Below are 27,892 nucleotides of genomic sequence, written 5' to 3' on the forward strand. Positions count from 1 at the left end.
CTATCCACCAACTGTGATTGCACTATAATTGTGAACGCGCCACAATTAGTGCTTTGTTGCAGAAACTATGGAAGCCAGCGCAGTCTGGCGGCGACGGCAGGAGTCCCGCCGCCATCTTTTCATTCAGAGCGGCTGTGTGTGACGTCATGCAGCGGCACCGAAAATGACACCGATCCCCATTTTCTCCGCACCACCCCGCTAATAAATCTGCCTGTCAATCAGTCAGAGACATTTGCAGTTAATGCGACTCATTTGCAGTTAATGCGACTCAACCGCACCAACTGCGTGCGCAGGACGGGACCTGCACGCTGCACCCCAAACACAGAGGTGTGGTCGCATCGCGTTTTACGATACGACCTGAAATAAGCCCAAGAGCAGCTTGGTGAGGAACACTGGGCCAGATGTATGAAAGTGCGCGGTTGTTTCCGCTGACCACAGCGCACCTTAAGTCTGCATTTTGTGCTTCCCCCTAATGTAGGAACAGCGCGTTAACGCCGTGTGCATTGTCCAAAGCGCGCCCCCCCCGCAGCTTGCCGCTTCCCCACAGTGGTGACTGTCAAACGTTGGGCAGAGGCAATGTATCATTGCCCCTGCTGTGACTTTTCGACCCTTAAGTCCCACGCCACTGACACCGGGCCAGATTACGCCCTCACTTCTCTGCCTCTCAGCCCCGATCAGGCTAAAGACTTCTGGCCTGGCCCACATCAGGGATATAGGGACCAGGTTAAAATCAGTCCGCAGGGACTACCAGGGGCGAGCCATCCAGTATGGCCGCTTTTTAACTTAGCTCCTCCAGACTGCAAAGGGAATCCGCTGGTTTTGACGGCCACACGGCCATAAGGATTACTTTCCCCTATAGCTCACACTCTAGAGAGCACGGGGGTGCTCTTATTACTGAGGAGAATCAGATTTTGCCCCGGTGTCCGGTCATCAAGAGAGACGGCCAGCTTGACCACCAACATGGCGTTGGCGCGAATTCCAGACTGACTGTGATACTGCATACACGCGGCCCGAGGACGTTGTGGGCTATCACTGGTCACCAAAGCAGTTCAGTTCCCCCGTTTATCCCCCCCTGTTTCGACCCTTGTGGAGCCCACAGGTGTTGGTGGAGAAGCCGGAAAGCTACGGCGGGAAAGGACATATCGGGCTGCAGCGTGTGTGACAGGCGCCTGGACATAGCGGTGCCCCGGGAGATACAGACTACCCGGCAACGAGTGTGTGTGTGTGAGCCTGCCTGACTGCCTGTGGGGACCGGAGGAAAGACTGTGTTCGCTGTGGCCGCAATGCGGGGCGCGTGCAGCGGGGACGCGGTTGCTTACTACACTGACTGCGCCTCGCCGGAACCAGGGGCTGTGTGGGGCCAACCTGATCCTCGGGGGCTCTGATGTGGCCAGGAGAAACGGTGTCCTGCTTCACTCCGGAGACTGGCGATCGGGGGGGAAAGTTACTCCTGACACAGTTTTGGCTGTCCAGCCACTAATGGTTTCAACTGTCCTGTGTAGAAATCCAGCGCACTAGAACTAAGGGGGTCATTCTGAGTTGTTCGCTCGCAAGGCGATTTTAGCAGAGTTACACACGCTAAGCCGCCGCCTACTGGGAGTGAATCTTAGCTTCTTAAAATTGCGACCGATGTATTCGCAATATTGCGATTACTAACTTCTTAGCAGTTTCAGAGTAGCTCCAGACTTACTCTGCCTGTGCGATCAGTTCAGTGCTTGTCGTTCCTGGTTGACGTCACAAACACACCCAGCGTTCGCCCAGACACTCCCCCGTTTCTCCAGCTACTCCTGCGTTTTTCCCGGAAACGGTAGCGTTTTTTCCCACCCGCCCATAAAACGCTGTGTTTCCGCCCAGAAACACCCATTTCCTGTCAATCACATTACGATCGCCTGAGCGATGAAAAAGCCGTGAGTAAAAATCCTATCTTCATAGCAAATTTACTTGGCGCAGTCGCAGTGCGGACATTGCGCATGCGCACTAAGCGGAAAATCGCTGCGATGCGAAGAAATTTACCGAGCGAACAACTCGGAATGACCACCTAACTTTCCTCAGATTGGTACCAATTTTATATCATATTTGCAGCTCCCAATGGAGTATTCTGCCGTACTCAAAAATAAACAGTAAAAGCATATAACATATAAAAATATATATCACAAGGAAGCGCATATATATATATATTGTGTTTGATGAAAAAAGATGAAATTTTTTATTATTTAGTTATAACTTTTCTTAATAATGCACAGCATAATATATAGACTTTAAAACACAGCAATTCCTGCAGTACAAGGGTCCAGTAAACGTTGGCGTCCCTAGTAATACCGTCCAGACAACCCGCGTTCGAATCTCTTTCGAAGCCCAGGAAGCAAAGATTTTTATTTATTTCAAATGCGCTAATATTTTATTCGTTTTTTTATATATATATAATTTTTTCGTCATATTAATTATCCTCGCTAGAGTTATCGAAACCAGACGCAACTTGATGCAAAAGAATCATTCAAATATGTACTCCCATAACGCGATTATGTCTCAGATCTCGTATGGATGTAATAAATTAATGCAGTAGTACACGTAGAGATTTTTGTATATAAACATAATTGTCTTTTAGCATCCTAAACATATTATATGGAACAAGGGCCCTCATTCCGAGTTGTTCGCTCGGAGTTTTTCATCGCATCGCAGTGAGAATCCGCTTAGTGCGCATGCGCAATGTTCGCACTGCGGCTGCTCAAAGTAACTTTACTATGATGAAAGTATTTTTACTCACGGCTTTTTCATCGCTCCGGCGATCGCATTGTGATTGACAGGAAATGGGTGTTACTGGGTGGAAACACGGCATTTTAGGGGCGTGTGGCTGAAAACGCTACCGTTTCCGGAAAAAACGCAGGAGTGGCCGGGGAAACGGTGGGAGTGCCTGGGCGAACGCTGGGTGTGTTTGTGACGTCAGCCAGGAACGAAAAGCACTGAACTGATCGCACAGGCAGAGTAAGTCTGAAGCTACTCAAAAACTGCTAAGTAGTTAGTAATCGCAATATTGCGCATACTTCGGTCGCACTTTTAAGAAGCTAAGATACACTCCCAGTAGGCGTAGGCTTAGCGTGTGTAACTCTGCTACATTCGCCTTGCGAGCGAACAACTCGGAATGAGGGCCAAGATCAGGCTTATCATATCATATTATAGCTATATAGGGTTGATATATCCCTTAGATATTCATAGTATACGTTCTTTGTCATTTTCATCTATTATACACATACCATATATTCGTTTTATCTTTCCCAAGTTCTTTTGGGTATGTATTTACCGCTCTCTCATACTCTTCAATATTACCTATACTCCCTTAAAGAATATATACCCGATATTATTCCCCCGTCTTATATTATTTTTATATGTGACCTCCAATTCATGACATTGTAGCACGCTGATGGGGCATTGCGGATACAGTGCAATATGAAGCATTGGCCCACGCTTATGAGATCTTCTGCCCACCCTGATCATTTCCCTTGTTATGCAGAGCACAAGTAAATGAAAGTACATATAAACTCCAAGACATCTGACGACACAGAAATAGTATATAATGTCCATGCTAGTTCCCACTCAATGAAATACAGGACAATTTGAGATTGAATTGCCATAGTAATTTATTGAAATATAAATCACTGTATGTAACAAACTACATCATAAATCCAAAATTGTAATTATATAAAATACTTAAGTTAACATGTAACCAAACATTAGACATCGGCAATAGAGCAACTCATTTAGTGCAATGTCCGCAGACCCTCCAACCAGAGGCTCTGCTCCTGGAATTCCCATATAGTTTATGATTGCAGCCGCCTACAGTTCCACAACTATATTGATAAGAAAGGTGCATTTATCAGTGGTGACTGCAATCATTAATGGACCAGCGCATTGTGTACCTGGTGGGAGGGGTCACGTTGAAGGCTATGAGCCAGTAACTAATGGGGTGCAAGTTGGCCCCGGGTTCCCCTCTAGGACTACAAACTGAAAGAGGTAAAACCCTATTCCTGGGTTTATTTATAAGCTATGGAAGAACTGGCCGGTAGTCCGTCACATTTTATATTCATGTTGGCGGCTATGCGTCAGTAACTAAATGGAATATTTATACCGCTTGGAAGAACTGGGCAGAAATCAGCTACAGAAATATAGGGGTGACCCTGACAGCAAACACCTGCCGTCATCACAATGTCGATTAAAGTATGAATATAAACCACAATACATTGATGAATGTCCACATGGGGTACATGTTACATAAATACAATCGACACTAAATTAAAATAAACACTAACCATAAAGTGAAAAAGGTTCAAAGACTTAATGAAAAATCTAGTATCTATCTAGATGTAAATGTGTCTGCTTGTAACTCTGGGGCAGATGTATTAAGCATGGAGAAGTGATAACCCAGTGATAAGTGCAAGGTGATAAACGCATAAACCAATCAGCTCCTGTTAATTTACATATTGGAGCTGATTGGCTGGTGCGTTTAGCACCTTGCACTTATCACTGATTCATCACTTCCTTATGCCGTCTCCAGGTTAATACATCTGCCCCTAATTAACCAACTCACTGTCAACTACCATGTCTGAACTGTACTTCACCAAAGTTTCCCGAGCTGACACATACTAGTCTTTGTGTTACAGTATGGATACTGGACTAATTAACTAACTGGATTACTTTTGACTACTTTGCTAATTACTAAGTATCTGCGCATGCTGCACTTCCCAAACAAGAATTCATCATATTCTGCTTGTACCATATGTGAATTTTTGTGTAACTATAAGAATAGTTTGAAGCGGACACATATGCATCTTACTACTACTAGATTTTCTATACAAGTATCTTTACAAATAATGGCCCTCATTCCGAGTTGTTCGCTCGCAAGGCGATTTTAGCAGAGTTGCTCACGCTAAGCCTACGTCATAAACATATATATAAGCATTGGTAATTAATATGCACAAAGAACATAAGTTGTGTATATCGGTGGTCATTCCGAGTTGTTCGCTCGCAAGGCGAATTTAGCAGAGTTGCTCACGCTAAGCCGCCGCCTACTGGGAGTGAATCTTAGCATCTCAAAATTGCGAACGATGTATTCGCAATATTGCGATTACACACCTCTTAGCAGTTTCTGAGTAGCTCCACACTTACTCGGCATCTGCGATCAGTTCAGTGCTTGTCGTTCCTGGTTTGACGTCACAAACACACCCAGCGATCGCCCAGACACTCCCCCTTTTCTCCAGCCACTCCCGCGTTTTTCCCAGAAACGGTAGCGTTTTTTCCCACACGCCCCTAAAACGGCCTGTTTCCGCCCAGTAACACCCACTTCCTGTCAATCCCATTACGATCACCAGAACGATGAAAAAGCCGTGAGTAAAATTCCTAACTGCATAGCAAATTTACTTGGCGCAGTCGCAGTGCGGACATTGCGCATGCGCACTAAGCGGAAAATCGCTGCGATGCGAAGATTTTTACGGAGCGAACGACTCGGAATGACCCCCAGTGTCTGTTACTTTAATATATAGAGTTTGTTTTTATAATTTAGTTTTTATAGTATTTACGTAATATGTCCCACAAGTGGAAATTCATCAATGTACTGTAATTGGTTAGAATTTATATTTTAATTAAATGTAGTATTGATAAGTGCATTGGAACATTTTTCTATAGGTTAACCAATCAACCTGTTCTTGTCAGGGCAGTTCCTTTTTGCTTTGAACCCTGTCGACCTACAAAAACTCTGGGCATGGTGAGACTTCAAAGAATGAGATGACTTTGTAGGAGTTCACTTTTCTCTGTAACTCTGTTGATTATGAAATCCACATCAAGACTCATGAGAATTTCTTTTTCTGTAGCCCTCATCATGAAGGAATCCAAATGGTCCTGGGATACAGTATTCCTGGGTCGATTCTTGATGAACTTCAAGGTGGAGAAGCTTCTCTCGCAAGCAACTTGTGTTAACGATAGAGTCAGTATGAATTTGTAGGCCAGGCCAATCACATTATAGGCATCTGACAATAAATTGTATCACCGTAGAATTTGCTAGCAACAAATCGCACAGTTCTTACATGTCGCACATGCCTTATTCACCAACTCCATTTCATGAAATTGTTGACTTAGGTCTTCCACAGGCATTTCTCGTGACACCCTCACAGGGTATTCATCTAGCGCTGATGTCTTTAATTTGTCCCAGTGCAAAGCTAGACTATTTAATTTTCAGATGTGGCATTGTCATCAAATTTTATCAAGATTTTACTTAAATCTTCCATTGCTGGTACATGAAGCCCTTGTTCTCTCATGTTGGAGAAGTTCCTAGGGTCCAGGCAAGCATAGTCTGCATACAGTGTTCCACTAGCAAGAAAACGTTGAGTTATGCTCTCGGTGATTACATCAAAGATGACATTGTGTACTTGTATCTTGTAAGCTGTGAAGGCATCTGATATTACTTCATCTTCAGCAAGCTCACCAGCCATGGGTTTCTTCTTTCTTAACCTTTTAGGAGGCAGGGCGGCCTGTACTTCAAGTTCACAATCTTCAAGTTCTTGCAGTTTGTCATTTGCCCACATTATGAAATTATCTGCAGTGTTCTTATCCACTTCAACATCTCTAGCAAGCTTTGTGAGATGTTCCTGTGTCCCAGTGACCATGTGATGAGCTTTTAATATATCCAATCCACTAGTTTGTAGATACTTTGACAACGGTGATGTCAGCTCAAAAATACGAAGAAATATTTGCGCTGTGAGAACGTTCTCGTATTTAAGCAGAGATTCTACATATAGAGGACCCCCGGCTTTATCTGACCACTTACTAGGACATCCTCCGGATTGGTTTAACATCTTGATCTTCGGTGTTTTGTACCTATTCCCCTAGTTCCATCTTAGGGGCGTGAGTGGAAGTGGTTCTACCGGTTTGCAAATTGGGTGCCTCCATTTTTTTGTATGGAATTTTAAGATTTTTATGTGATCGAAAAAATTAAAGAAAATCAAAGTCTTTTTTATCTGAAACGGACTGATGGAGTTTTAATCTATCGTGAGGCTGTGTAAATATATCCCAGTGAGGGCGGATTCGTTAAAGATACCTTTGGATGCACATAGGGCTTATCATAAAGGTGAGCTTTATTTCAATAAGCGATATGTCATAGACGATGTGATTGCGGTGCATTAAATAGAAGATAAAGAAACCCTTATGTGAACATAGGGCCTATAATAAAGGTCAGTTATTGAAGATATCTCAAGTGAATAATCGTATACGGAGATCTCCATAAGAATATTGTGTATTCTGTTTCCTTTGAGGGTTCTCAGACACAAGGAGTCCCGGTTTATAGCAGCGCTTGGAGTTCGTCCATCATTGTTTTTTTAGGGATTCTACATATGTTTTTGCTTTTATGCGCACTTCAGGTTTGGATCTTGGGTTCTCTTCAATCTTTGCCAATGTGACAACAAGGTCAAAGTACAAAGCAGAATCAGGTTGGGAAAATGAGCCAAATACTTTTCTAAGTGCTGCATCTTTAGACCACCAGCGAGTTTCACCGATCGCAGAGAGTCTTCGATGGTGAGGGTCCTGACTGACATCTAGCCATACATTCATGCGCTGATAAGATTCACGAATAAAACCTGCAATGTCATTCATGAAAGTAAATAGCGATGCACTCGCAATGACAACCTTTGTGGTATCTGCCAGTACTGAATTCAGTACATGCGCATAACACCAGACATCAACTTGGCCTGGAGATTCTATTGACAACCACGTAGGAAAGCCTCTATATTGTCCCTGCATGTTTGCTGCTCCCATCAGCAGAGCTGCCAGCGCAATTTTTTATATTTATTTTGCACGACTGTAGAACTTGCATTAGCAACTTTAGAAAGTGTTCTCCAGATGAAGACTCACCCTCGACCACTGCAAGGAGCTTCTCATGAATACAGTCAGTCACATATCGAACAATAAGAGAGCACTGATCTTTTGATGTGATATCCTGAGTTGTGTCAATTTGTACTGAGAACATCCCAGCTTCTCTAACATCACTTGGCACTGCCTCCTGGATACGCTGCTTTATTGTTTTGGAGAGCAAAGTTAATAATGATCCCCTGCCCTTCCCTCTTGAATGCGACTTTTTGCTTTTTGCTATGCAAGCGTTAACGTGTTCTTGAAGGCAAACATCATACTTGCTAAGAAGTAAAACAAATTCCAAAAAATTGCCATGATCAAGAGAAGCGTCTTCTAAAGTGTATGCAGCCTCAAATTTGTTTCCTCGATAGCTAAGTCCACGTTTACCAACCACTTTCACAATGTCTATGACACGCTCCAATATCTGACGTCTTTTTCGGACTTGTTCTCTGTGTACAGACATTTGATTACGATGCAGTAAGTTATTGATATCTGCACTGATGGCATTCAAAAAGTAAGCTTCAGCCCAGGCTCGGTGCATTACACTTTTTTCATGTTCTTCAATTCTTTGATGAATATGTCTCCTGTCTGTCATTCCTTCAAAGAATGGATTTGTTGTAGAGCTCTTTGAAAAGGACAGACAGACAGAGCAAAATACAGCGTTTTGTTCTTCACAGTAGGTCAGCCACTTGCGGTTTGATCCATCTTTCCTAAAGCAAGCTTTCTTTAAGACTGGATCACTGATGTTTGGTTTGGGGTGGCAATTAAAAAATAAGCCTAGTTGACTTGTTTTGGGCCGATCAAAACAGTTGAATTGAAACTGGTCCTCTAAACTTGGTGTACATGGAGAGAATACTGGTTTCATTAAATCCTGCCTTTCTTCACGCTCCTTTTCTGGCAAGAATTCGTTCATGGCACTGACGTCTTGTATGGGTATTAGATCATCTGTTAATGCAGCAATTTGAGGCTCACACACAAATTTAAGGGTCTGTTCCTGTTGACTGGGGCTTCCAGAATCCAGAATACAAAATTGTGTCTCACTTCCTTGATCAATTTGTATTTCATAAACATCTTCTTCACCGGTTGTTTTCCCAGGAATATTATGACCTTGTTGATGGCGACTGAACATATCAGTTATTTTAACACATTTTTCGGCATCAGCTTCAAGAATCTTTTTTTTTCTTCTCCCTGATTTTTTCGCTCTCCACCTTTGTTTGGAGTCCATATTTTCTTCAAACACAGTATAAACACCTTTTAAAGGGAGATATTTTGGGGTTCATTATCCAAGTTATATTAACCAAAACATTTTGTACATTTATACATTATTATGATATATGTCACCTGAATAAGGAGTAAAGGCCACTAATTCTGTTAGGTGCTCTTCTATTTTTGCCCAACTTTCAGTCCTATGCCTCCTTTCATTGCTTCGCTGTGTATCCCGACAGGCATATTCACTGGTGTCTAGCAGTTGGTGGCAGAGTCCTCCTCTTTGCTCCTCAAGCAGTTTACAGCTTCCCCAGTTGGGTGGATTGAGAAATTCCTTGATGAATACAAGTGTGTCAGCTAGTCTCCTTTTGTGATAACATTCTAACACGAGATTACTGTTTATTATCATCATCATCATCATCATCCTCCTTTATCTATATGGCACCACAAGGGTATGACTACATTTGAATTAAAGTCATGGAGACGGTGCAATTAAAGTTGTGTTTCCTGGAGTTTGAGTGGGGCTGGACTGTAGGACAAGACATAAGGATTCTTTGATCACAACTCACAGGATGAGTTGGAGCACCGGCTTTGCATTTTGGCAGAATCAATAACTCAACACCACCATACTTCCATTGTGAATATCCCTATTCTCTTCCCGAAACCTCTTAACAAAAGAAACAGTATAGAAGTACCCTGTGCGCTCACCCATATGAACGGATGCAATTTCACATAAATAGGTACATGCAAAAAAATGCATATCTGCACTTACCCTACCGTGCAAAAGACAAGCATGCTAGTGTTATGATAGTTACTATGTCAGTAACATACAGTAGTGGAAATGTGAAAATATCCCAGCTTTTATACAAATACTTAAAGACTACCTGATGCCTTGATCCAGGCAACGTCATGTCAATAGCCTGAATATGCATCATTCCTTGTACCAAGAAGCAGTACAAATATCTGCAAAGGAACAGACAGAGATGGTGGTGCACTAAAAGCAAGCCAGTATTACTAAGGTGAATTTATTCTATCCTGAGATTTGGGGACATACATACAATCTGACATAACTGTAAAACCACTTGAATATGAAGATGATCTATGTCTCATCCGCAATTATTCGCTCCCATTCACGATTGCAGGACTTCTTTGGGCTGGACCTACTCTGTGGAATGCCATTGCATGCACAATAACACTCATCTAGTCTCTGAAACTTCAAGAATTCCCAGAAAACTCACCTATAGTATACAGACAAGCTTATCAAATTCCATAACCACCCACATAACCTTCATAAGCTTTCCTATCCAATTACTTCTTGTAGAGTCCACTCATATCCTCAAATGTTCTCCTTCTTTGCTTCCCCATCCTCCAGACTAGTGCAACATCACTGCCTGACCATATCATACAGCCCACCAAGAACCTTTGCAATCTGGACCATTATGCAATAGATCCACCTATCCTTGCGTATCAATGCCTACTACCCTATAGACTAAGCAGCCAAGCATGGCCTCCAACCTCTATATTGGACTATTACCTAGTTTTGATTTTTCACTGTTTTCAATTGTAAAGCACAACTGAATTTGCTTTGCTATATAAGAAAGTGTTTATAAATAAACCAGTGATTCTCTCGTTAAAATGGCATCTGCCAAGGGATGGGCTACATTAGGCAGCCAGTGAATATTCAGTTCTTCTTCTTGATGCGTTTGAAGCAGAAAAAAAAAAATAATTAATCAACTGTAAGGACTTGAGCGACTTTGACAAAGGACAAAAAGAAAAGAAAGTCTACTTAAAGACATAGTAAGTAAATTAAATCACGCCTTCTGTAGGGATTGTTGGCCAGATCCCATAAAATGGCTGTGTTGAAACCAAAAAAAAAAAACACAAATCATACAGAAGAGACAATTTAAGACTAAAACAACTCTATTACTTTGTTCCAATCTGACTTATAATGTTGACCGGAAAGTACACCTAATTGCCATAATGGGCACGATGTAGAGTTGCCCACATGTAAACACAAAGGCCCTCATTCCGAGTTATTCGCTCGCAAGGCGATTTTAGCAGAGTTGATCACGCTAAGCCGCCGCCTACTGGGAGTGTATCTTAGCTTCTTAAAATTGCGAACGATGAATTTGCAATATTGCGATTACACACCTCGTAGCAGTTTCTGAGTAGCTCCAGACTTACTCGGCATCTGTGATCAGTTCAGTGCTTGTCGTTCCTGGTTTGACATCATAAACACACCCAGCGTTCGCCGAGACACTCCCCCGTTTCTCCGGCCACTCCTGCGTTTTTTCCGGAAATGGTAACGTTTTTTCCCACACGCCCATAAAACATCCAGTTTCCGCCTAGAAACACCCATTTCCTGTCAATCACACTACGATCGCCGGAGCGAAGAAAAAGCCGTGAGTAAAATTCCTAACTGCATAGCAAATTTACTTGGCGCAGTCGCAGTGCGGACATTGCGCATGCGTACTAAGCGGAAAATCGCTGCGATGCGAAGAAATTTACCGAGCGAACGACTCGGAATGACCCCAAAAATCACCCAACACACTGAAATAAAAACCAAGTGATTCAATTGTTTTCCCCGGCAGCTGCCACTAGGGCAGCATAAAATGGAACAATTCAGTTGATTCTATGTTTGGACACACAGCCACAGAAAAGACATTTCTTATCACTGCCTCCTAAGGTGTTGAGAAGTAATGCATAAAAAATAAAAAAATAATGTTTTAGGCACCCAAATAGGAGTTGGGGTATCCTAACCAGGACTTTACACATGGGATTAGCCGCTATTTGCGGCTAAACCCTATCTATTTTGGTGCGTAAAAAATAAATAAAAGTAATGGGCACCCAATCAGAGCAACAAATTAATGTCTCTGATGGATGACAAAAAAAATCATTTGAATCACCTGGAAGTTGAAATAGAGCTCCACCAAGTTATGTCAAGAGGAGACGGAGATCATTACCTCTGAAACGATGAGCACTGCCAGCATTGGAGAGCACCAGGTCTATCCGATTACTCAGCAACTCAGACGTCAAGACGGCCTCAGTCCCAGCAGCCATGTGTGACGTCAGGCGGCTGTCCCAAAAATGGCGCTGACACCCACGCAACGCCACCCTGCAAATGCCTTTGCCTGTCAATTAGACAGAGGCGTTTGCGTCAATGCGATGCAATCGCATTGGCATGCCGGTGCAGAATGGTTCCTGTGCGTGTGCACTGGGCCTTAGAGCAGCCAGATGTGATCCATCTCACAACCACATGATGCTGAATAAGGCCCTATATCTGTGGTGAAATAAAACAAAACGCACCCAGGGGTATATTTACTAAGGTCTCAATGTAATTTGAGTTTGTATTTTTCTTCTAAGTGTGATCGCGGAAATTTACAAAACACAAATCTCGGCAGAGTCCACTAATACGAATGAATAGATCATCGGTCAAACACGGCTGTTATTTGATACAACTCGGTAATTTACTAAGAATTCATATTCTCAATCACTGCTGACAATAGCCAAACACTGCCGGGAAAGCATAGAATTCGGGGAAAAAGGAGCTTTCAAATAGACCCGCTTTTTGCCGGCGTGTTCAGATAGTCATGCGCCGGTCAGTGAGATACGAGCATGCTTCTCTCTGAATGTTAAAAACAAACAAATAAAAATTGCGCGGGGTCCCCCTCCTAAGCATAACCAGCCTCGGGCTCCTTAAGCCGGCCCTGGTTGTTTAAATACCAGGGGAAAATTGCCTGGGGTCCCCCGTATTTAGACAACCAGCACCGGGCTCTTGGGCAAGCCCTGGTTTAATAAATACAGGTGACAAAAGACGTAGGGGTCCCCCGTATTTTGAGAACCAGCACCGGGCTCTACTAGCCGAGAAGATAATGCCACAGCCATGGGACACTTTTACTTTGGTCCTTGCAGCCGTGGCATTACCACCACAACTAGTCATACCTGGCCAGGATACCCTGGAGGAGTGGTCCCCCCCTTCAGGCATCCAAAGGCCAGGGGTGAAGTCCAAGGCTGCCCCCCCCCCCCCCCCCCCACCTACCCATCCCTAGGCTGTGGATGGGGGGCTGATAGCTTTTCTGTGTGTAAAAAAAGAATATTGTCTTTTGTTGTAGAACTACAAGTCCCAGAAAGCCTCCCCCTCTCACAAGTACCAGCATGCAGGGAAATAACAGCCCGCTGGTACCTGTAGTTCTACAACAAAAGAAATACCCAAATAAAAACAATACACACACCGTGATAGTACAAATATATTAAAATACACTTACACACTCATATATAGACACATGGAATGTGACGGCAGATAAGAACCACTGGTCCCATCTAGTCTGCCCATTTTTTTTTAGCCTTTAGGTATATATACTTACCTACATCCCACGCCGACCAATCACGTCCCCTTCTCCATGTAGGATCCAAACGTTTACCTGTTAATCCAAAATTCCAATATACTCACCTATTATCCAGTGATGATCGGTCCTTTTCTGTCCTGAAGTAATCCACGGCCTTGTGGGAAAAAAAAGCACGATCCACGCCACTAAAGGGGTTCCATGTTTATCAGGAGTAGCACACCGGCTAGAATGGGGGATTGCACTCTAACATTCTAGCCTATGATGGGAACTTTGTGGTGTGTGTGTGTGTATATATATATATATATATATATACACACACACATATACATACTTTTTGTAACAGTGATCAGCTTGTGTGTCCACACAGCTGATCACCAGAGCCCTTTAAAACCTTCAGGCGATGCTAAAATAAAGTGTAAAGGGCGTGAAAACATTTTTACACATTATTTTAGTAAAAATAATCTTGATATATATGACCCTTATGGTCAAATGTAAAAAAACGAAAGAAATGTATACCCGTTTTAACGGAGCCACCTCTACCAATGCGGGACTGATCATGGGCAAACATCAGCTTTAGCTAACAGTAGTCTACAGAATCTAAAACACATAAGTAAAACATAGGAAAACCAAAAAACACACACACAAAAAAGCCATTCCCTCAACACCCAACCACAACTCTTTGTAGCACCGCATTGCGCCGTACAGCATTCCCACCTCTGGTGGCGACTCCACGTCACTGCACACCTCTCCCAACATGACCCTCTCCAGGAGGAATGCTCCGTTCCTGGACTTCCCTCTTAATTTGCGATTGACATTACCTGTGTTGATTTTTTGTCTTGCATTCTAGAGAGAGAACTTTATGTAAAGCCCATGACGTCACCGGAAGTGGCGTTTCCGGCTGACTGTGTTTTAAAAACATAAACATGATAATGAATCAATGTTCGAGTGGACTATTAAGAGGGTTTTCATATCCGTTGAGGATTTCACTGTTTAAATACTGACTGTAATTCATCCCGACGAAGACCGGAAGTGACGCGACGCAGAAGTGAGGAAGTCCCGGTTACCATGGATACCCGTATTTGCGGAAGCTACCGCCGGACGGCTACACAGGGACTTCAGAACGGGGGGGACCCTGGTTACACCAATGTACACAGAAGTTGCTCCTGACATTAGACGGAGAGTCAGTAGCAACAAAAAGACAGAGAGATCTAATTAGTATAACAATGTACGGCTGTGAAAGAACAGTTTCATTGGAGCAGGGACATTTAAATAGAGGGCTGGAAGGAGAGGATCAGTATCTTGACTGCACCTTGAAAAAGTCCCCAGCCAGGGGAGGAAACGCGTTGGTTTTTTTCCTGTGGAGGCGCTGAGCAAGTGGTGTGTCGTTGGCGAGATCCAGCAGTTATCATCTGTGTGAAGTGTGGGCTGATCCGGAGCACCCATATTTGGGACACAAACGCTGTTGGGACTGTTTGATCACAGTCCCCACTGACCTTGGTAATTACCCATCCTACACGCCTCCTAGAGGATTTTGTCTTATCTGATCCTATGTTTAATGTGTATACTATTTATGTATATATGTTTTGTATTAAACAGTACTTCACTATATACAAACCTTTCTATTATCTTACATGCGACCTTATCTGTGAGATTGGAAGGGGAACCTTAAGGAAAGGAAAACGAATACAGCGCTGGCTAAGTGTTCTCCCCAATTTGATTCCTTTATATGCACTTTATGGTGAGGGGTGGAGGATACCTCAAAGGAGAGAATTTCTGGCTTTCAGCTGCTGTCAACTGCGCACTGAAGTGTCTCTATTATTTTAATTGTATTGACATGTCCGTAATCGTTGGCAGGTCCTTCAGTCCGGACCAGATGTCAGCATCAGCAGTCGCTCCAGACTGCCCTGCATCACCGCCAGCGGGTGGGCTCGGAATTCTGAGCCTTTTCCTCGCACCCCCAGTTGCGGGAGAATGTGAAGGAGGAGCTGTTGACAGGTCACGTTCCGCTTGACTTGACAAGTGTCTCACCAGCAGGTCTTTGAACCTCTGCAGACTTGTGTCTGCCGGAAAGAGAGATACAAGGTAGGCTTTAAATCTAGGATCGAGCACGGAGGCCAAAATGTAGTGCTCTGATTTCAACAGATTGACCACCCGTGAATCCTGGTTAAGCGAATTAAGGGCTCCATACACAAGTCCCACATGCCTAGCGGAATCGCTCTGTTTTAGCTCCTCCTTCAATGTCTCCAGCTTCTTCTGCAAAAGCCTGATGAGGGGAATGACCTGACTCAGGCTGGCAGTGTCTGAACTGACTTCACGTGTGGCAAGTTCAAAGGGTTGCAGAACCTTGCACAACGTTGAAATCATTCTCCACTGCGCTTGAGTCAGGTGCATTCCCCCTCCTTTGCCTATATCGTGGCCAGATGTATAGGCTTGAATGGCCTTTTGCTGCTCCTAAGGCAGTGATATAATGTATATATATAATAGAGGCAGTGATATAATGTATATACAGGTTGAGTATCCCTTATCCAAAATGCTTGGGACCAGAGGTATTTTGGATATTGGATTTTTCCGTATTTTGGAATAATTGCATACCATAATGAGATATCATGGTGATGTTACCTAAATCTAAGCACAGAATGCATTTATGTTACATATACACCTTATACACACAGCCTGAAGGTAGTTGTAGCCAATATTTTTTATAACTTTGTGCATTAAACAAAGTGTGTCTACATTCACACAATTCATTTATGTTTCATATACACCTTATACACACAGTCTGAATGTCATTTAATACAATATTTTTAATAATTCTGTGTATTAAACAAAGTTTGTGTACATTGAGCCATCAAAAAACAAAGGTTTCACTATCTCACTCTCACTCAGAAAAGTCCGTATTTCAGAATATTTGGATATGGGATACTCAACCTGTATTTATATTTTTCTTTTATTGGACTCGCAAACCACAAACAAGGACAATTGGAATGTGTCAAATTTCAAAGTTTATTGTGATATGTTGATGACGTGTACAAACTCTTTAATATCAGATGTATCCTGTTTGTTCGTAGACGCGTTGCTTCAATAAATAAATATAATCAGTCCGCAGTGCTGCGCCAAAGTAATAAATACTGAAGGGCTTGTCTGTGTTATCCCCGACGTTAGTGTCCCCGGCAGCCAGGCGCTGCTAGTGTGTTAACGATACGTTGCTCCTATTCCCTCCGGCGTAGGATGTGGTCTATGTCCCCACGCCCCTGAGAACCCCACCGGTTGGATATCACCTTACATAGGACAGGCTCTCTTGCAAAACTTGTCCTGCCTATTATAGCGAAGCTTTGTAATTAATGGTATACCTTGGGAGAGGAAGCCCGTGATAAACTAACATTTGTTTCTGCATCGTCATTACACTGACCCACGCCAATTACAACTCCAGCCATATGCCAACGATCCCTATATACAAGGTGACCTTTGTGATTCCACTAAACCGATACCTGGACTTCTTAGGGTTGTGCGTAAAGACTTCCTTACTTAAGTTCATACTGTTAGTGTACTGTGTGAACATTCCTGAACCCTCCTGGTAATAGCCTGTGGCACACTAGTATATTTGCATGTATTATCAGTGTCACCATCCATGCAGTTTCTCCTCCATGCCTTGGGTGGCGCTCTCTGCTCTGTATCTGCAGCTTGGTAATTAGCTGTTACCACAGCTGTGAGCAGGACCTGAACTCACTACTTAGGCCACTAGGCCAGCCACACAGGCTCCCAGTTGCCAGTTCATCGTGTCAAGGTTGTCTCAGTTCCTGGTCCTGGTTATGCTGGTCTCTACTGCTAACATCATCCATAGTACTGCCAGGTTGCAACAGCTATCCCGTGTAGCTACTCTGCTACAGTGCTATCCTGCAATCATGCATTCCCTGCTCAAGTGGATCATGCTACGGTGCTAACCTTCTACAGTGCAATCCTGCAACCCTGCATTCTCTGCTCAAGTGCATCCTGCTGCGGTGCAAATCTTCTACAGTGCAATCCTGCAACCCTGCATTCTCTGCTCAAGTGCATCCTGCTAGAATGTGCGCCATCAGCACTGGAGCGGGTACCCGAGCCTCCTTCAATGACTGGAATGCCAACTCGCAAGCGGGTGCAAAGTCCACTGACTTGGGAATGCCCTTCCTACATCTCTGTAAAGGGGTTCACTACAGGACTAAAGTCAATGACAACATGTCCGTAGGGCCTTACAGGTTCTAAGGTCAGTACCGGTCTGGGTGATGTGGGTCGGGGACAGCCTCTGGTTGCCTCTGCTTTGAGCCCACCCCTGTCTCCTCCCACATGGTGCCCCAGGCACTGCACCTCTGTCATTTTCATATGGCAACTGTCTGCCCTAACTGTCAGACCTGCCCTCCAATCCTCCTCTACGTCACCTAGGTCTGCTCCTTTCTCCTCGTCCGCTACCTGTGCCACAGTGATGGCGGCCAGACCACCAGCCTCTGGATCCTGTGTGGCATCCACTACAGGGAGGCTGCGTGTCTTCCCCGATCTATTGCGCACAGGCAGGGGACCTGCCATGTCCACAGAAACTTGCTGCAAGGTTTCTCCTATAGGTAGAGGCCCAGAGACAACACAACCGCTGGAGTGCCCCGGCTGCCAACGCATGGCACCAGCCTTACAGTTGGTCTGGGCATCATCCGACATTCCAGACCAGGGTAAGCTCTGTGTCAGGCACTTCAGGGTACGGTCTATCTCAGGGTTAATGTCCAAAGGGGTTCTACTGGGAACTGACACCGGTTGTGGAGTAAAGTTCCCTGGGGGGACCAGTTGGACACATTCCCTATCTGGTCTACCCCTCCCGCTTTCCTGCCTACCCTGTACCTTAACCCTTCCCGCCAGGTCACACTTCCTGCCCCAACCCTGTCAAGGCTGCTGCCAGAGTGGCGCCACATGCCTTTCGGGGATGGGTCAGAGAGTTGAGCCTCCCTAAACTCCTGCCTGCGGCCCTCAATCTCTCCTAAATTGGGACACTCTACAGGGGGATCTAGGTGGGGACTACTAGGGTCAGTCTGGTAGGAGTCAGTCATGGAAAAGTCAGTGTGGTTTTTCATACTCACCGCCGGAGTTGGCAAACCACTTGGGTCAGGAGCATCATTGGGCACCCCCACAGGATCAAACGAGCTGGACCCGACATCCTCTGCGGTGCTAGTGGACGTAGGCATACCAGAGGCAAAAGGCATGCGGGGTCGATGTGCTGATCTAGCCGCTGTCATTTTTTCCTCTGGGCTGGTTGATGCTGTGGTTGGCTGTGCTGGCAGTTGTCTAGCAGCTGTAGTCTTTTCCTCTGGGCTGGGCTGTGCTGGAGCAGCTGATGTCAATGTTGGTTGTGGAACTTGACTCCGGGGAATGGCGCCAACAAACGTAGTGACGATCCCACCACCCAGATCATTTCCTAGGACCACATCAGTTGGGAGACCATCCATGACGGCAACTTCTCGCAACTCTGGTCCAGCTCCCCAGTCCAGGTAGACTCTCGCCATGGGAGCCGCATTCTCCGTTCCATCTGCCAGGGTGGCCTTGGCATGGCGACCCTGCAATACTGCAGCAGGATCTATAAGGTGGGGGCTCACCACAGTGATTGAGGTCCCAGAGTCTCTTAGGCCTTCTCCCTGCAGGGGTCCCACGTGGACTGGCTGCAGGTGCCTCCACATATTGTGTAGGGGCTGTGTGGCCATGCAGGTGACTCTCTCCCCCTCCGTCCCTCTGTGTGACTGACCCCCTAAGTCCCTCTGTGTGAATGACCTCCTCCGTCCCTCTGTGTGACTGACCCCCTAAGTCCCTCTGTGTGAATGACCTCCTCCGTCCCTCTGTGTGAATGACCTACTCCGTCCCTCTGTGTGACTAACCCCCTAAGTCCCTCTGTGTGACTGACCCCCTAAGTCCCTCTGTGTGAATGACCCCCTCAGTCCCTCTGTGTGAATGACCCCCTCAGTCCCTCTGTGTGAATGACCCCTCAGTCCCTCTGTGTGAATGACCCCTCAGTCCCTCTGTGTGAATGACCCCCTAAATCCCTCTGTGTGAATGACCCCCTCCGTCCCTCTGTGTGACTGACCCCCTCCGTCCCTCTGTGTGACTGACCCCCTCCGTCCCTCTGTGTGAATGACCCCCTCCGTCCCTCTGTGTGAATGACCTCCTCCGTCCCTCTGTGTGAATGACCCTCTCATTCCCTCTGTGTGAATGACCCCCTCAGTCCCTCTGTGTGACTGACCCCCTCAGTCCCTCTGTGTGACTGACCCCCTCAGTCCCTCTGTGTGAATGACCTCCTCCGTCTCTCTGTGTGAATGACCTTCTCCGTCCCTGTGTGAATGACCCCCTAAGTCCTTCTGTGTGAATTACCCCTAACTCCCTCTGTGTGAATTACCCCTAAGTCCCTCTGTGTGACTGACCCCCTAAGTCCCTCTGTGTGAATGACCCCCTAAGTCCCTCTGTGTGAATGACCTCCTCCGTCTCTCTGTGTGAATGACCTTCTCCGTCCCTGTGTGAATGACCCCCTAAGTCCTTCTGTGTGAATTACCCCTAACTCCCTCTGTGTGAATTACCCCTAAGTCCCTCTGTGTGACTGACCCCCTAAGTCCCTCTGTGTGAATGACCCCCTAAGTCCCTCTGTGTGAATGACCCCCTCCGTCCCTCTGTGTGAATGACCCCCTCCGTCCCTCTGTGTGAATGACCCCCTCCGTCCCTCTGTGGAAATGACCCCCTCAGTCCCTCTGTGTGAATGACCTTCTCGGTCCCTCTGTGTGAATGACCCCCTAAGTCCCTCTGTGTGAATGACCCCCTAAGTCCCTCTGTGTGAATGACCCCCTCAGTCCCTCTGTGTGAATGACCCCCTCAGTCCCTCTGTGTGAATGACCCCCTCCGTCCCTCTGTGTGAATGACCCCCTCCGTCCCTCTGTGTGAATGACATCCTCCGTCCATCTGTGTGAATGACCTGCTCCGTCCCTCTGTGTGACTGACCCCCTAAGTCCCTCTGTGTGACTGACCTTCTCGGTCCCTCTGTGTGAATGACCCCCTAAGTCCCTCTGTGTGAATTACCCCTAAGTCCCTCTGTGTGAATTACCCCCTCAGTCCCTCTGTGTGAATGACCCCCTCAGTCTCCCTCGGTGTGAATGACCCCCTCAGTCTCCCTCTGTGTGAATGACCCCCTCAGTCTCCCTCTGTGTGAATGACCCCCTCAGTCTCCCTCTGTGTGAATGACCCCCTCAGTCTCCCTCTGTGTGAATGACCCCCTCAGTCTCCCTCTGTGTGAATGACCCCCTCAGTCTGCCTCTGTGTGAATGACCCCCTCAGTCTCCCTCTGTGTGAATGACCCCCTCAGTCTCCCTCTGTGTGAATGACCCCCTCAGTCTCCCTCTGTGTGACTGACCCCCTAAGTCCCTCTGTGTGACTGACCCCCTCCGTCCCTCTGTGTGAATGACCCCCTCAGTCTCCCTCTGTGTGAATGACCCCCTCAGTCTCCCTCTGTGTGAATGACCACCTCAGTCTCCCTCTGTGTGAATGACCCCCTCAGTCTCCCTCTGTGTGAATGACCCCCTCAGTCTCCCTCTGTGTGAATGACCCTCTCAGTCTCCCTCTGTGTGAATGACCCCCTCAGTCTCCCTCTGTGTGACTGACCCCCTAAGTCCCTCTGTGTGAGTGACCTCCTACGTCCCTCTGTGTGAATGACCTCCTACGTCCCTCTGTGTGAATGACCCCTTCCGTCCCTCTGTGTGACTGACCCCGTCCGTCCCTCTGTGTGAATGACCCCCTCAGTCCCTCTGTGTGAATGACATCCTCCGTCCCTCTGTGTGACTGACCCCCTAAGTCCCTCTGTGTGACTGACCCCCTCAGTCCCTCTGTGTGACTGACCTGCTCCGTCGCTCTGTGTGAATGACCCCGTAAGTCCCTCTGTGTGAATGACCCCGTAAGTCCCTCTGTGTGAATGACCCCCTCAGTCCCTCTGTGTGAATGACCCCCTCAGTCCCTCTGTGTGAATGACCCCCTCCGTCCCTCTGTGTGAATGACCCCCTCCGTCCCTCTGTGTGACTGACCCCCTCCGTCCCTCTGTGTGACTGACCCCCTCCGTCTCCCTCTGTGTGAATGACCCCCTCAGTCTCCCTCTGTGTGAATGAACCCCTCAGTCTCCCTCTGTGTGAATGACCCCCTCAGTCTCCCTCTGTGTGAATGACCCCCTCAGTCTCCCTCTGTGTGAATGACCCCCTCAGTCTCCCTCTGTGTGAATGACCCCCTCAGTCTCCCTCTGTGTGAATGACCCCCTCAGTCTCCCTCTGTGTGAATGACCCCCTCAGTCTCCCTCTGTGTGAATGACCCCCTCAGTCTCCCTCTGTGTGAATGACCCCCTCAGTCTCCCTCTGTGTGAATGACCCCCTCAGTCTCCCTCTGTGTGAATGACCCCCTCAGTCTCCCTCTGTGTGAATGACCTCCTACGTCCCTCTGTGAATGACCTCCTACGTCCCTCTGTGTGAATGACATCCTCCGTCCCTCTGTGTGACTGACCCCCTCAGTCCCTCTGTGTGACTGACCCCCTCAGTCCCTCTGTGTGACTGACCTGCTCCGTCGCTCTGTGTGAATGACCCCGTAAGTCCCTCTGTGTGAATGACCACCTCAGTCCCTCTGTGTGAATGACCCCCTCAGTCCCTCTGTGTGAATGACCCCCTCCGTCCCTCTGTGTGAATGACCCCCTCCGTCCCTCTGTGTGACTGACCCCCTCCGTCCCTCTGTGTGAATGACCCCCTCCGTCCCTCTGTGTGAATGACCTCCTCCGTCCCTCTGTGTGAATGACCCTCTCAGTCCCTCTGTGTGAATGACCCTCTCATTCCCTCTGTGTGAATGACCCCCTCAGTCCCTCTGTGTGACTGACCCCCTCAGTCCCTCTGTGTGAATGACCTCCTCCGTCTCTCTGTGTGAATGACCTTCTCCGTCCCTGTGTGAATGACCCCCTAAGTCCTTCTGTGTGAATTACCCCTAACTCCCTCTGTGTGAATTACCCCTAAGTCCCTCTGTGTGACTGACCCCCTAAGTCCCTCTGTGTGAATGACCCCCTAAGTCCCTCTGTGTGAATGACCTCCTCCGTCTCTCTGTGTGAATGACCTTCTCCGTCCCTGTGTGAATGACCCCCTAAGTCCTTCTGTGTGAATTACCCCTAACTCCCTCTGTGTGAATTACCCCTAAGTCCCTCTGTGTGACTGACCCCCTAAGTCCCTCTGTGTGAATGACCCCCTAAGTCCCTCTGTGTGAATGACCCCCTCCGTCCCTCTGTGTGAATGACCCCCTCCGTCCCTCTGTGTGAATGACCCCCTCCGTCCCTCTGTGGAAATGACCCCCTCAGTCCCTCTGTGTGAATGACCTTCTCGGTCCCTCTGTGTGAATGACCCCCTAAGTCCCTCTGTGTGAATGACCCCCTAAGTCCCTCTGTGTGAATGACCCCCTCAGTCCCTCTGTGTGAATGACCCCCTCAGTCCCTCTGTGTGAATGACCCCCTCCGTCCCTCTGTGTGAATGACCCCCTCCGTCCCTCTGTGTGAATGACATCCTCCGTCCATCTGTGTGAATGACCTGCTCCGTCCCTCTGTGTGACTGACCCCCTAAGTCCCTCTGTGTGACTGACCTTCTCGGTCCCTCTGTGTGAATGACCCCCTAAGTCCCTCTGTGTGAATTACCCCTAAGTCCCTCTGTGTGAATTACCCCCTCAGTCCCTCTGTGTGAATGACCCCCTCAGTCTCCCTCTGTGTGAATGACCCCCTCAGTCTCCCTCTGTGTGAATGACCCCCTCAGTCTCCCTCTGTGTGAATGACCCCCTCAGTCTCCCTCTGTGTGAATGACCCCCTCAGTCTCCCTCTGTGTGAATGACCCCCTCAGTCTCCCTCTGTGTGAATGACCCCCTCAGTCTGCCTCTGTGTGAATGACCCCCTCAGTCTCCCTCTGTGTGAATGACCCCCTCAGTCTCCCTCTGTGTGAATGACCCCCTCAGTCTCCCTCTGTGTGACTGACCCCCTAAGTCCCTCTGTGTGACTGACCCCCTCCGTCCCTCTGTGTGAATGACCCCCTCAGTCTCCCTCTGTGTGAATGACCCCCTCAGTCTCCCTCTGTGTGAATGACCACCTCAGTCTCCCTCTGTGTGAATGACCCCCTCAGTCTCCCTCTGTGTGAATGACCCCCTCAGTCTCCCTCTGTGTGAATGACCCTCTCAGTCTCCCTCTGTGTGAATGACCCCCTCAGTCTCCCTCTGTGTGACTGACCCCCTAAGTCCCTCTGTGTGAGTGACCTCCTACGTCCCTCTGTGTGAATGACCTCCTACGTCCCTCTGTGTGAATGACCCCTTCCGTCCCTCTGTGTGACTGACCCCGTCCGTCCCTCTGTGTGAATGACCCCCTCAGTCCCTCTGTGTGAATGACATCCTCCGTCCCTCTGTGTGACTGACCCCCTAAGTCCCTCTGTGTGACTGACCCCCTCAGTCCCTCTGTGTGACTGACCTGCTCCGTCGCTCTGTGTGAATGACCCCGTAAGTCCCTCTGTGTGAATGACCCCGTAAGTCCCTCTGTGTGAATGACCCCCTCAGTCCCTCTGTGTGAATGACCCCCTCAGTCCCTCTGTGTGAATGACCCCCTCCGTCCCTCTGTGTGAATGACCCCCTCCGTCCCTCTGTGTGACTGACCCCCTCCGTCCCTCTGTGTGACTGACCCCCTCCGTCTCCCTCTGTGTGAATGACCCCCTCAGTCTCCCTCTGTGTGAATGAACCCCTCAGTCTCCCTCTGTGTGAATGACCCCCTCAGTCTCCCTCTGTGTGAATGACCCCCTCAGTCTCCCTCTGTGTGAATGACCCCCTCAGTCTCCCTCTGTGTGAATGACCCCCTCAGTCTCCCTCTGTGTGAATGACCCCCTCAGTCTCCCTCTGTGTGAATGACCCCCTCAGTCTCCCTCTGTGTGAATGACCCCCTCAGTCTCCCTCTGTGTGAATGACCCCCTCAGTCTCCCTCTGTGTGAATGACCCCCTCAGTCTCCCTCTGTGTGAATGACCTCCTACGTCCCTCTGTGTGAATGACCTCCTACGTCCCTCTGTGTGAATGACATCCTCCGTCCCTCTGTGTGACTGACCCCCTCAGTCCCTCTGTGTGACTGACCCCCTCAGTCCCTCTGTGTGACTGACCTGCTCCGTCGCTCTGTGTGAATGACCCCGTAAGTCCCTCTGTGTGAATGACCCCCTCAGTCCCTCTGTGTGAATGACCCCCTCAGTCCCTCTGTGTGAATGACCCCCTCAGTCCCTCTGTGTGAATGACCCCCTCAGTCCCTCTGTGTGAATGACCCCCTAAGTCCCTCTGTGTGACTGACCCCCTCAGTCCCTCTGTGTGACTGACCCCCTCAGTCCCCCTGTGTGAATGACCCCCTCAGTCCCTCTGTGTGACTGACCCCCTCAGTCCCTCTGTGTGAATGACATCCTCCGTCCCTCTGTGTGAATTACCTGCTCCGTCCCTCTGTGTGACTGACCCCCTAAGTCCCTCTGTGGGACTGACCTTCTCGGTCCCTCTGTGTGAATGACCCCCTAAGTCCCTCTGTGTGAATGACCCCCTCAGTCCCTCTGTGTGAATGACCCCGTAAGTCCCTCTGTGTGACTGACCTGCTCCGTCCCTCTGTGTGAATGACCCGTAAGTCCCTCTGTGTGAATGACCCCCTCAGTCCCTCTGTGTGAATGACCCCCTCAGTCCCTCTGTGTGAATGACCCCCTCAGTCCCTCTGTGTGAATGACCCCCTCAGTCCCTCTGTGTGAATGACCCCCTCAGTCCCTCTGTGTGAATTACCTGCTCAGTCCCTCTGTGTGACTGACCCCCTAAGTCCCTCTGTGGGACTGACCTTCTCGGTCCCTCTGTGTGAATGACCCCCTAAGTACCTCTGTGTGAATGACCCCCTCAGTCCCTCTGTGTGAATGACCCCGTAAGTCCCTCTGTGTGACTGACCTGCTCCGTCCCTCTGTGTGAATGACCCGTAAGTTCCTCTGTGTGAATGACCCCCTCAGTCCCTCTGTGTGAATGACCCCCTCAGTCCCTCTGTGTGAATGACCCCCACCATCCCTCTGTGTGAATGACCCCCTCAGTCCCTCTGTGTGAATGACCCCCTCAGTCCCTCTGTGTTAATGACCCCCTCCGTCCCTCTGTGTGAATGACCCCCTCCGTCCCTCTGTGTGAATGACCCCCTCCGTCCCTCTGTGTGAATGACCCCCTCAGTCCCTCTGTGTGAATGACCTTCTCGGTCCCTCTGTGTGAATGACCCCCTAAGTCCCTCTGTGTGAATGATCCCCTCAGTCCCTCTGTGTGAATGATCCCCTCAGTCCCTCTGTGTGAATGACCCCCTCAGTCCCTCTGTGTGAATGACCCCCTCAGTCCCTCTGTGTGAATGACCCCCTCCGTCCCTCTGTGTGAATGACCTCCTCAGTCCCTTTGTGTAAATGACCCCCTCCGTCCCTCTGTGTGAATGACCCCCTAAGTCCCTCTGTGTGAATTACCCCTAAGTCCCTCTGTGTGAATGACCCCCTCAGTCCCTCTGTGTGAATGAACCCGTAAGTCCCTCTGTGTGACTGACCTGCTCCGTCCCTCTGTGTGAATGACCCGTAAGTCCCTCTGTGTGAATGACCCCCTCAGTCCCTCTGTGTGAATGACCCCCTCAGTCCCTCTGTGTGAATGACCCCCTCAGTCCCTCTGTGTGAATGACCCCCTCCGTCCCTCTGTGTGAATGACCTCCTCCGTCCCTCTGTGTGACTGACCCCCTCCATCCCTCTGTGTGAATGACCCCCTCCGTCCCTCTGTGTGAATGACCCCTTCCGTCCCTCTGTGTGAATGACCCCTTCCGTCCCTCTGTGTGAATGACCTTCTCGGTCCCTCTGTGTGAATGACCCCCTAAGTCCCTCTGTGTGAATGACCCCCTCAGTCCCTCTGTGTGAATGACCCCTTCCGTCCCTCTGTGTGAATGACCCCCTCAGTCCCTCTGTGTGAATGACCCCCTCCGTCCCTCTGTGTGAATGACCCCCTCAGTCCCTCTGTGTGAATGAACCCCTCAGTCCCTCTGTGTGAATTACCCCCTCAGTCCCTCTGTGTGAATGACCCCCTCAGTCCCTCTGTTTGAATGACCCCCTCAGTCCCTCTGTGTGAATGACCCCCTCAGTCCCTCTGTGTGAATGACCCCCTCAGTCCCTCTGTGTGAATGACCCCCTCAGTCCCTCTGTGTGAATTACCCCCTCAGTCCCTCTGTGTGACTGACCCCCTCAGTCCCTCTGTGTGACTGACCCCCTCAGTCCCCCTGTGTGAATGACCCCCTCAGTCCCTCTGTGTGACTGACCCCCTCAGTCCCTCTGTGTGAATGACCCCCTAAGTCCCTCCGTGTGACTGACCCCCTAAGTCCCTCTGTGTAAATGACCTCCTCCGTCCCCCTGTGTGAATGACCTACTCCGTCCCTCTGTGTGACTAACCCCCTAAGTCCCTCTGTGTGACTGACCCCCTAAGTCCCTCTGTGTGACTGACCCCCTAAGTCCCTCTGTGTGAATGACCCCCTCAGTCCCTCTGTGTGAATGAACCCCTCAGTCCCTCTGTGTGAATGACCCCTCAGTCCCTCTGTGTGAATGACCCCCTAAATCCCTCTGTGTGAATGACCCCCTCCGTCCCTCTGTGTGACTGACCCCCTCCGTCCCTCTGTGTGACTGACCCCCTCCGTCCCTCTGTGTGAATGACCCCCTCCGTCCCTCTGTGTGAATGACCTCCTCCGTCCCTCTGTGTGAATGACCCCCTCAGTCCCTCTGTGTGAATGACCTTCTCGGTCCCTCTGTGTGAATGACCCCCTAAGTCCCTCTGTGTGAATGACCCCCTCAGTCCCTCTGTGTGAATGACCCCCTCAGTCCCTCTGTGTGAATGACCCCCTCAGTCCCTCTGTGTGAATGACCCCCTCCGTCCCTCTGTGTGAATGACCCCCTCAGTCCCTCTGTGTAAATGACCCCCTCCGTCCCTCTGTGTGAATGACCCCCTAAGTCCCTCTGTGTGAATTACCCCTAAGTCCCTCTGTGTGAATGACCCCCTCAGTCCCTCTGTGTGAATGAACCCGTAAGTCCCTCTGTGTGACTGACCTGCTCCGTCCCTCTGTGTGAATGACCCGTAAGTCCCTCTGTGTGAATGACCCCCTCAGTCCCTCTGTGTGAATGACCCCCTCAGTCCCTCTGTGTGAATGACCCCCTCAGTCCCTCTGTGTGAATGACCCCCTCCGTCCCTCTGTGTGAATGACCTCCTCCGTCCCTCTGTGTGACTGACCCCCTCCATCCCTCTGTGTGAATGACCCCCTCCGTCCCTCTGTGTGAATGACCCCTTCCGTCCCTCTGTGTGAATGACACCTTCCGTCCCTCTGTGTGAATGACCTTCTCGGTCCCTCTGTGTGAATGAC

The 27,892-nt window shown here is 48.4% G+C and overlaps 1 protein-coding gene across 1 annotated transcript in view; it reads left to right on the forward strand.

Moving 5' to 3' along the window:
• Nucleotides 1-9,573: 9,573 nt before the first annotated feature.
• The window catches only part of LOC134983551 (zinc finger protein 345-like), an 81,072-nt gene continuing 62,753 nt past the window's right edge, over nt 9,574-27,892 (forward strand). Inside the window, exon 1 of the mRNA XM_063949199.1 lies at nt 9,574-9,627. Coding sequence (XP_063805269.1) covers nt 9,574-9,627 — 54 coding nt within the window. The remainder of the gene's footprint in view (nt 9,628-27,892) is intronic.

This window comes from Pseudophryne corroboree (assembly GCF_028390025.1).
Source record: "Pseudophryne corroboree isolate aPseCor3 chromosome 3 unlocalized genomic scaffold, aPseCor3.hap2 SUPER_3_unloc_18, whole genome shotgun sequence".
In the NCBI taxonomy this organism is placed as follows: domain Eukaryota; kingdom Metazoa; phylum Chordata; class Amphibia; order Anura; family Myobatrachidae; genus Pseudophryne; species Pseudophryne corroboree.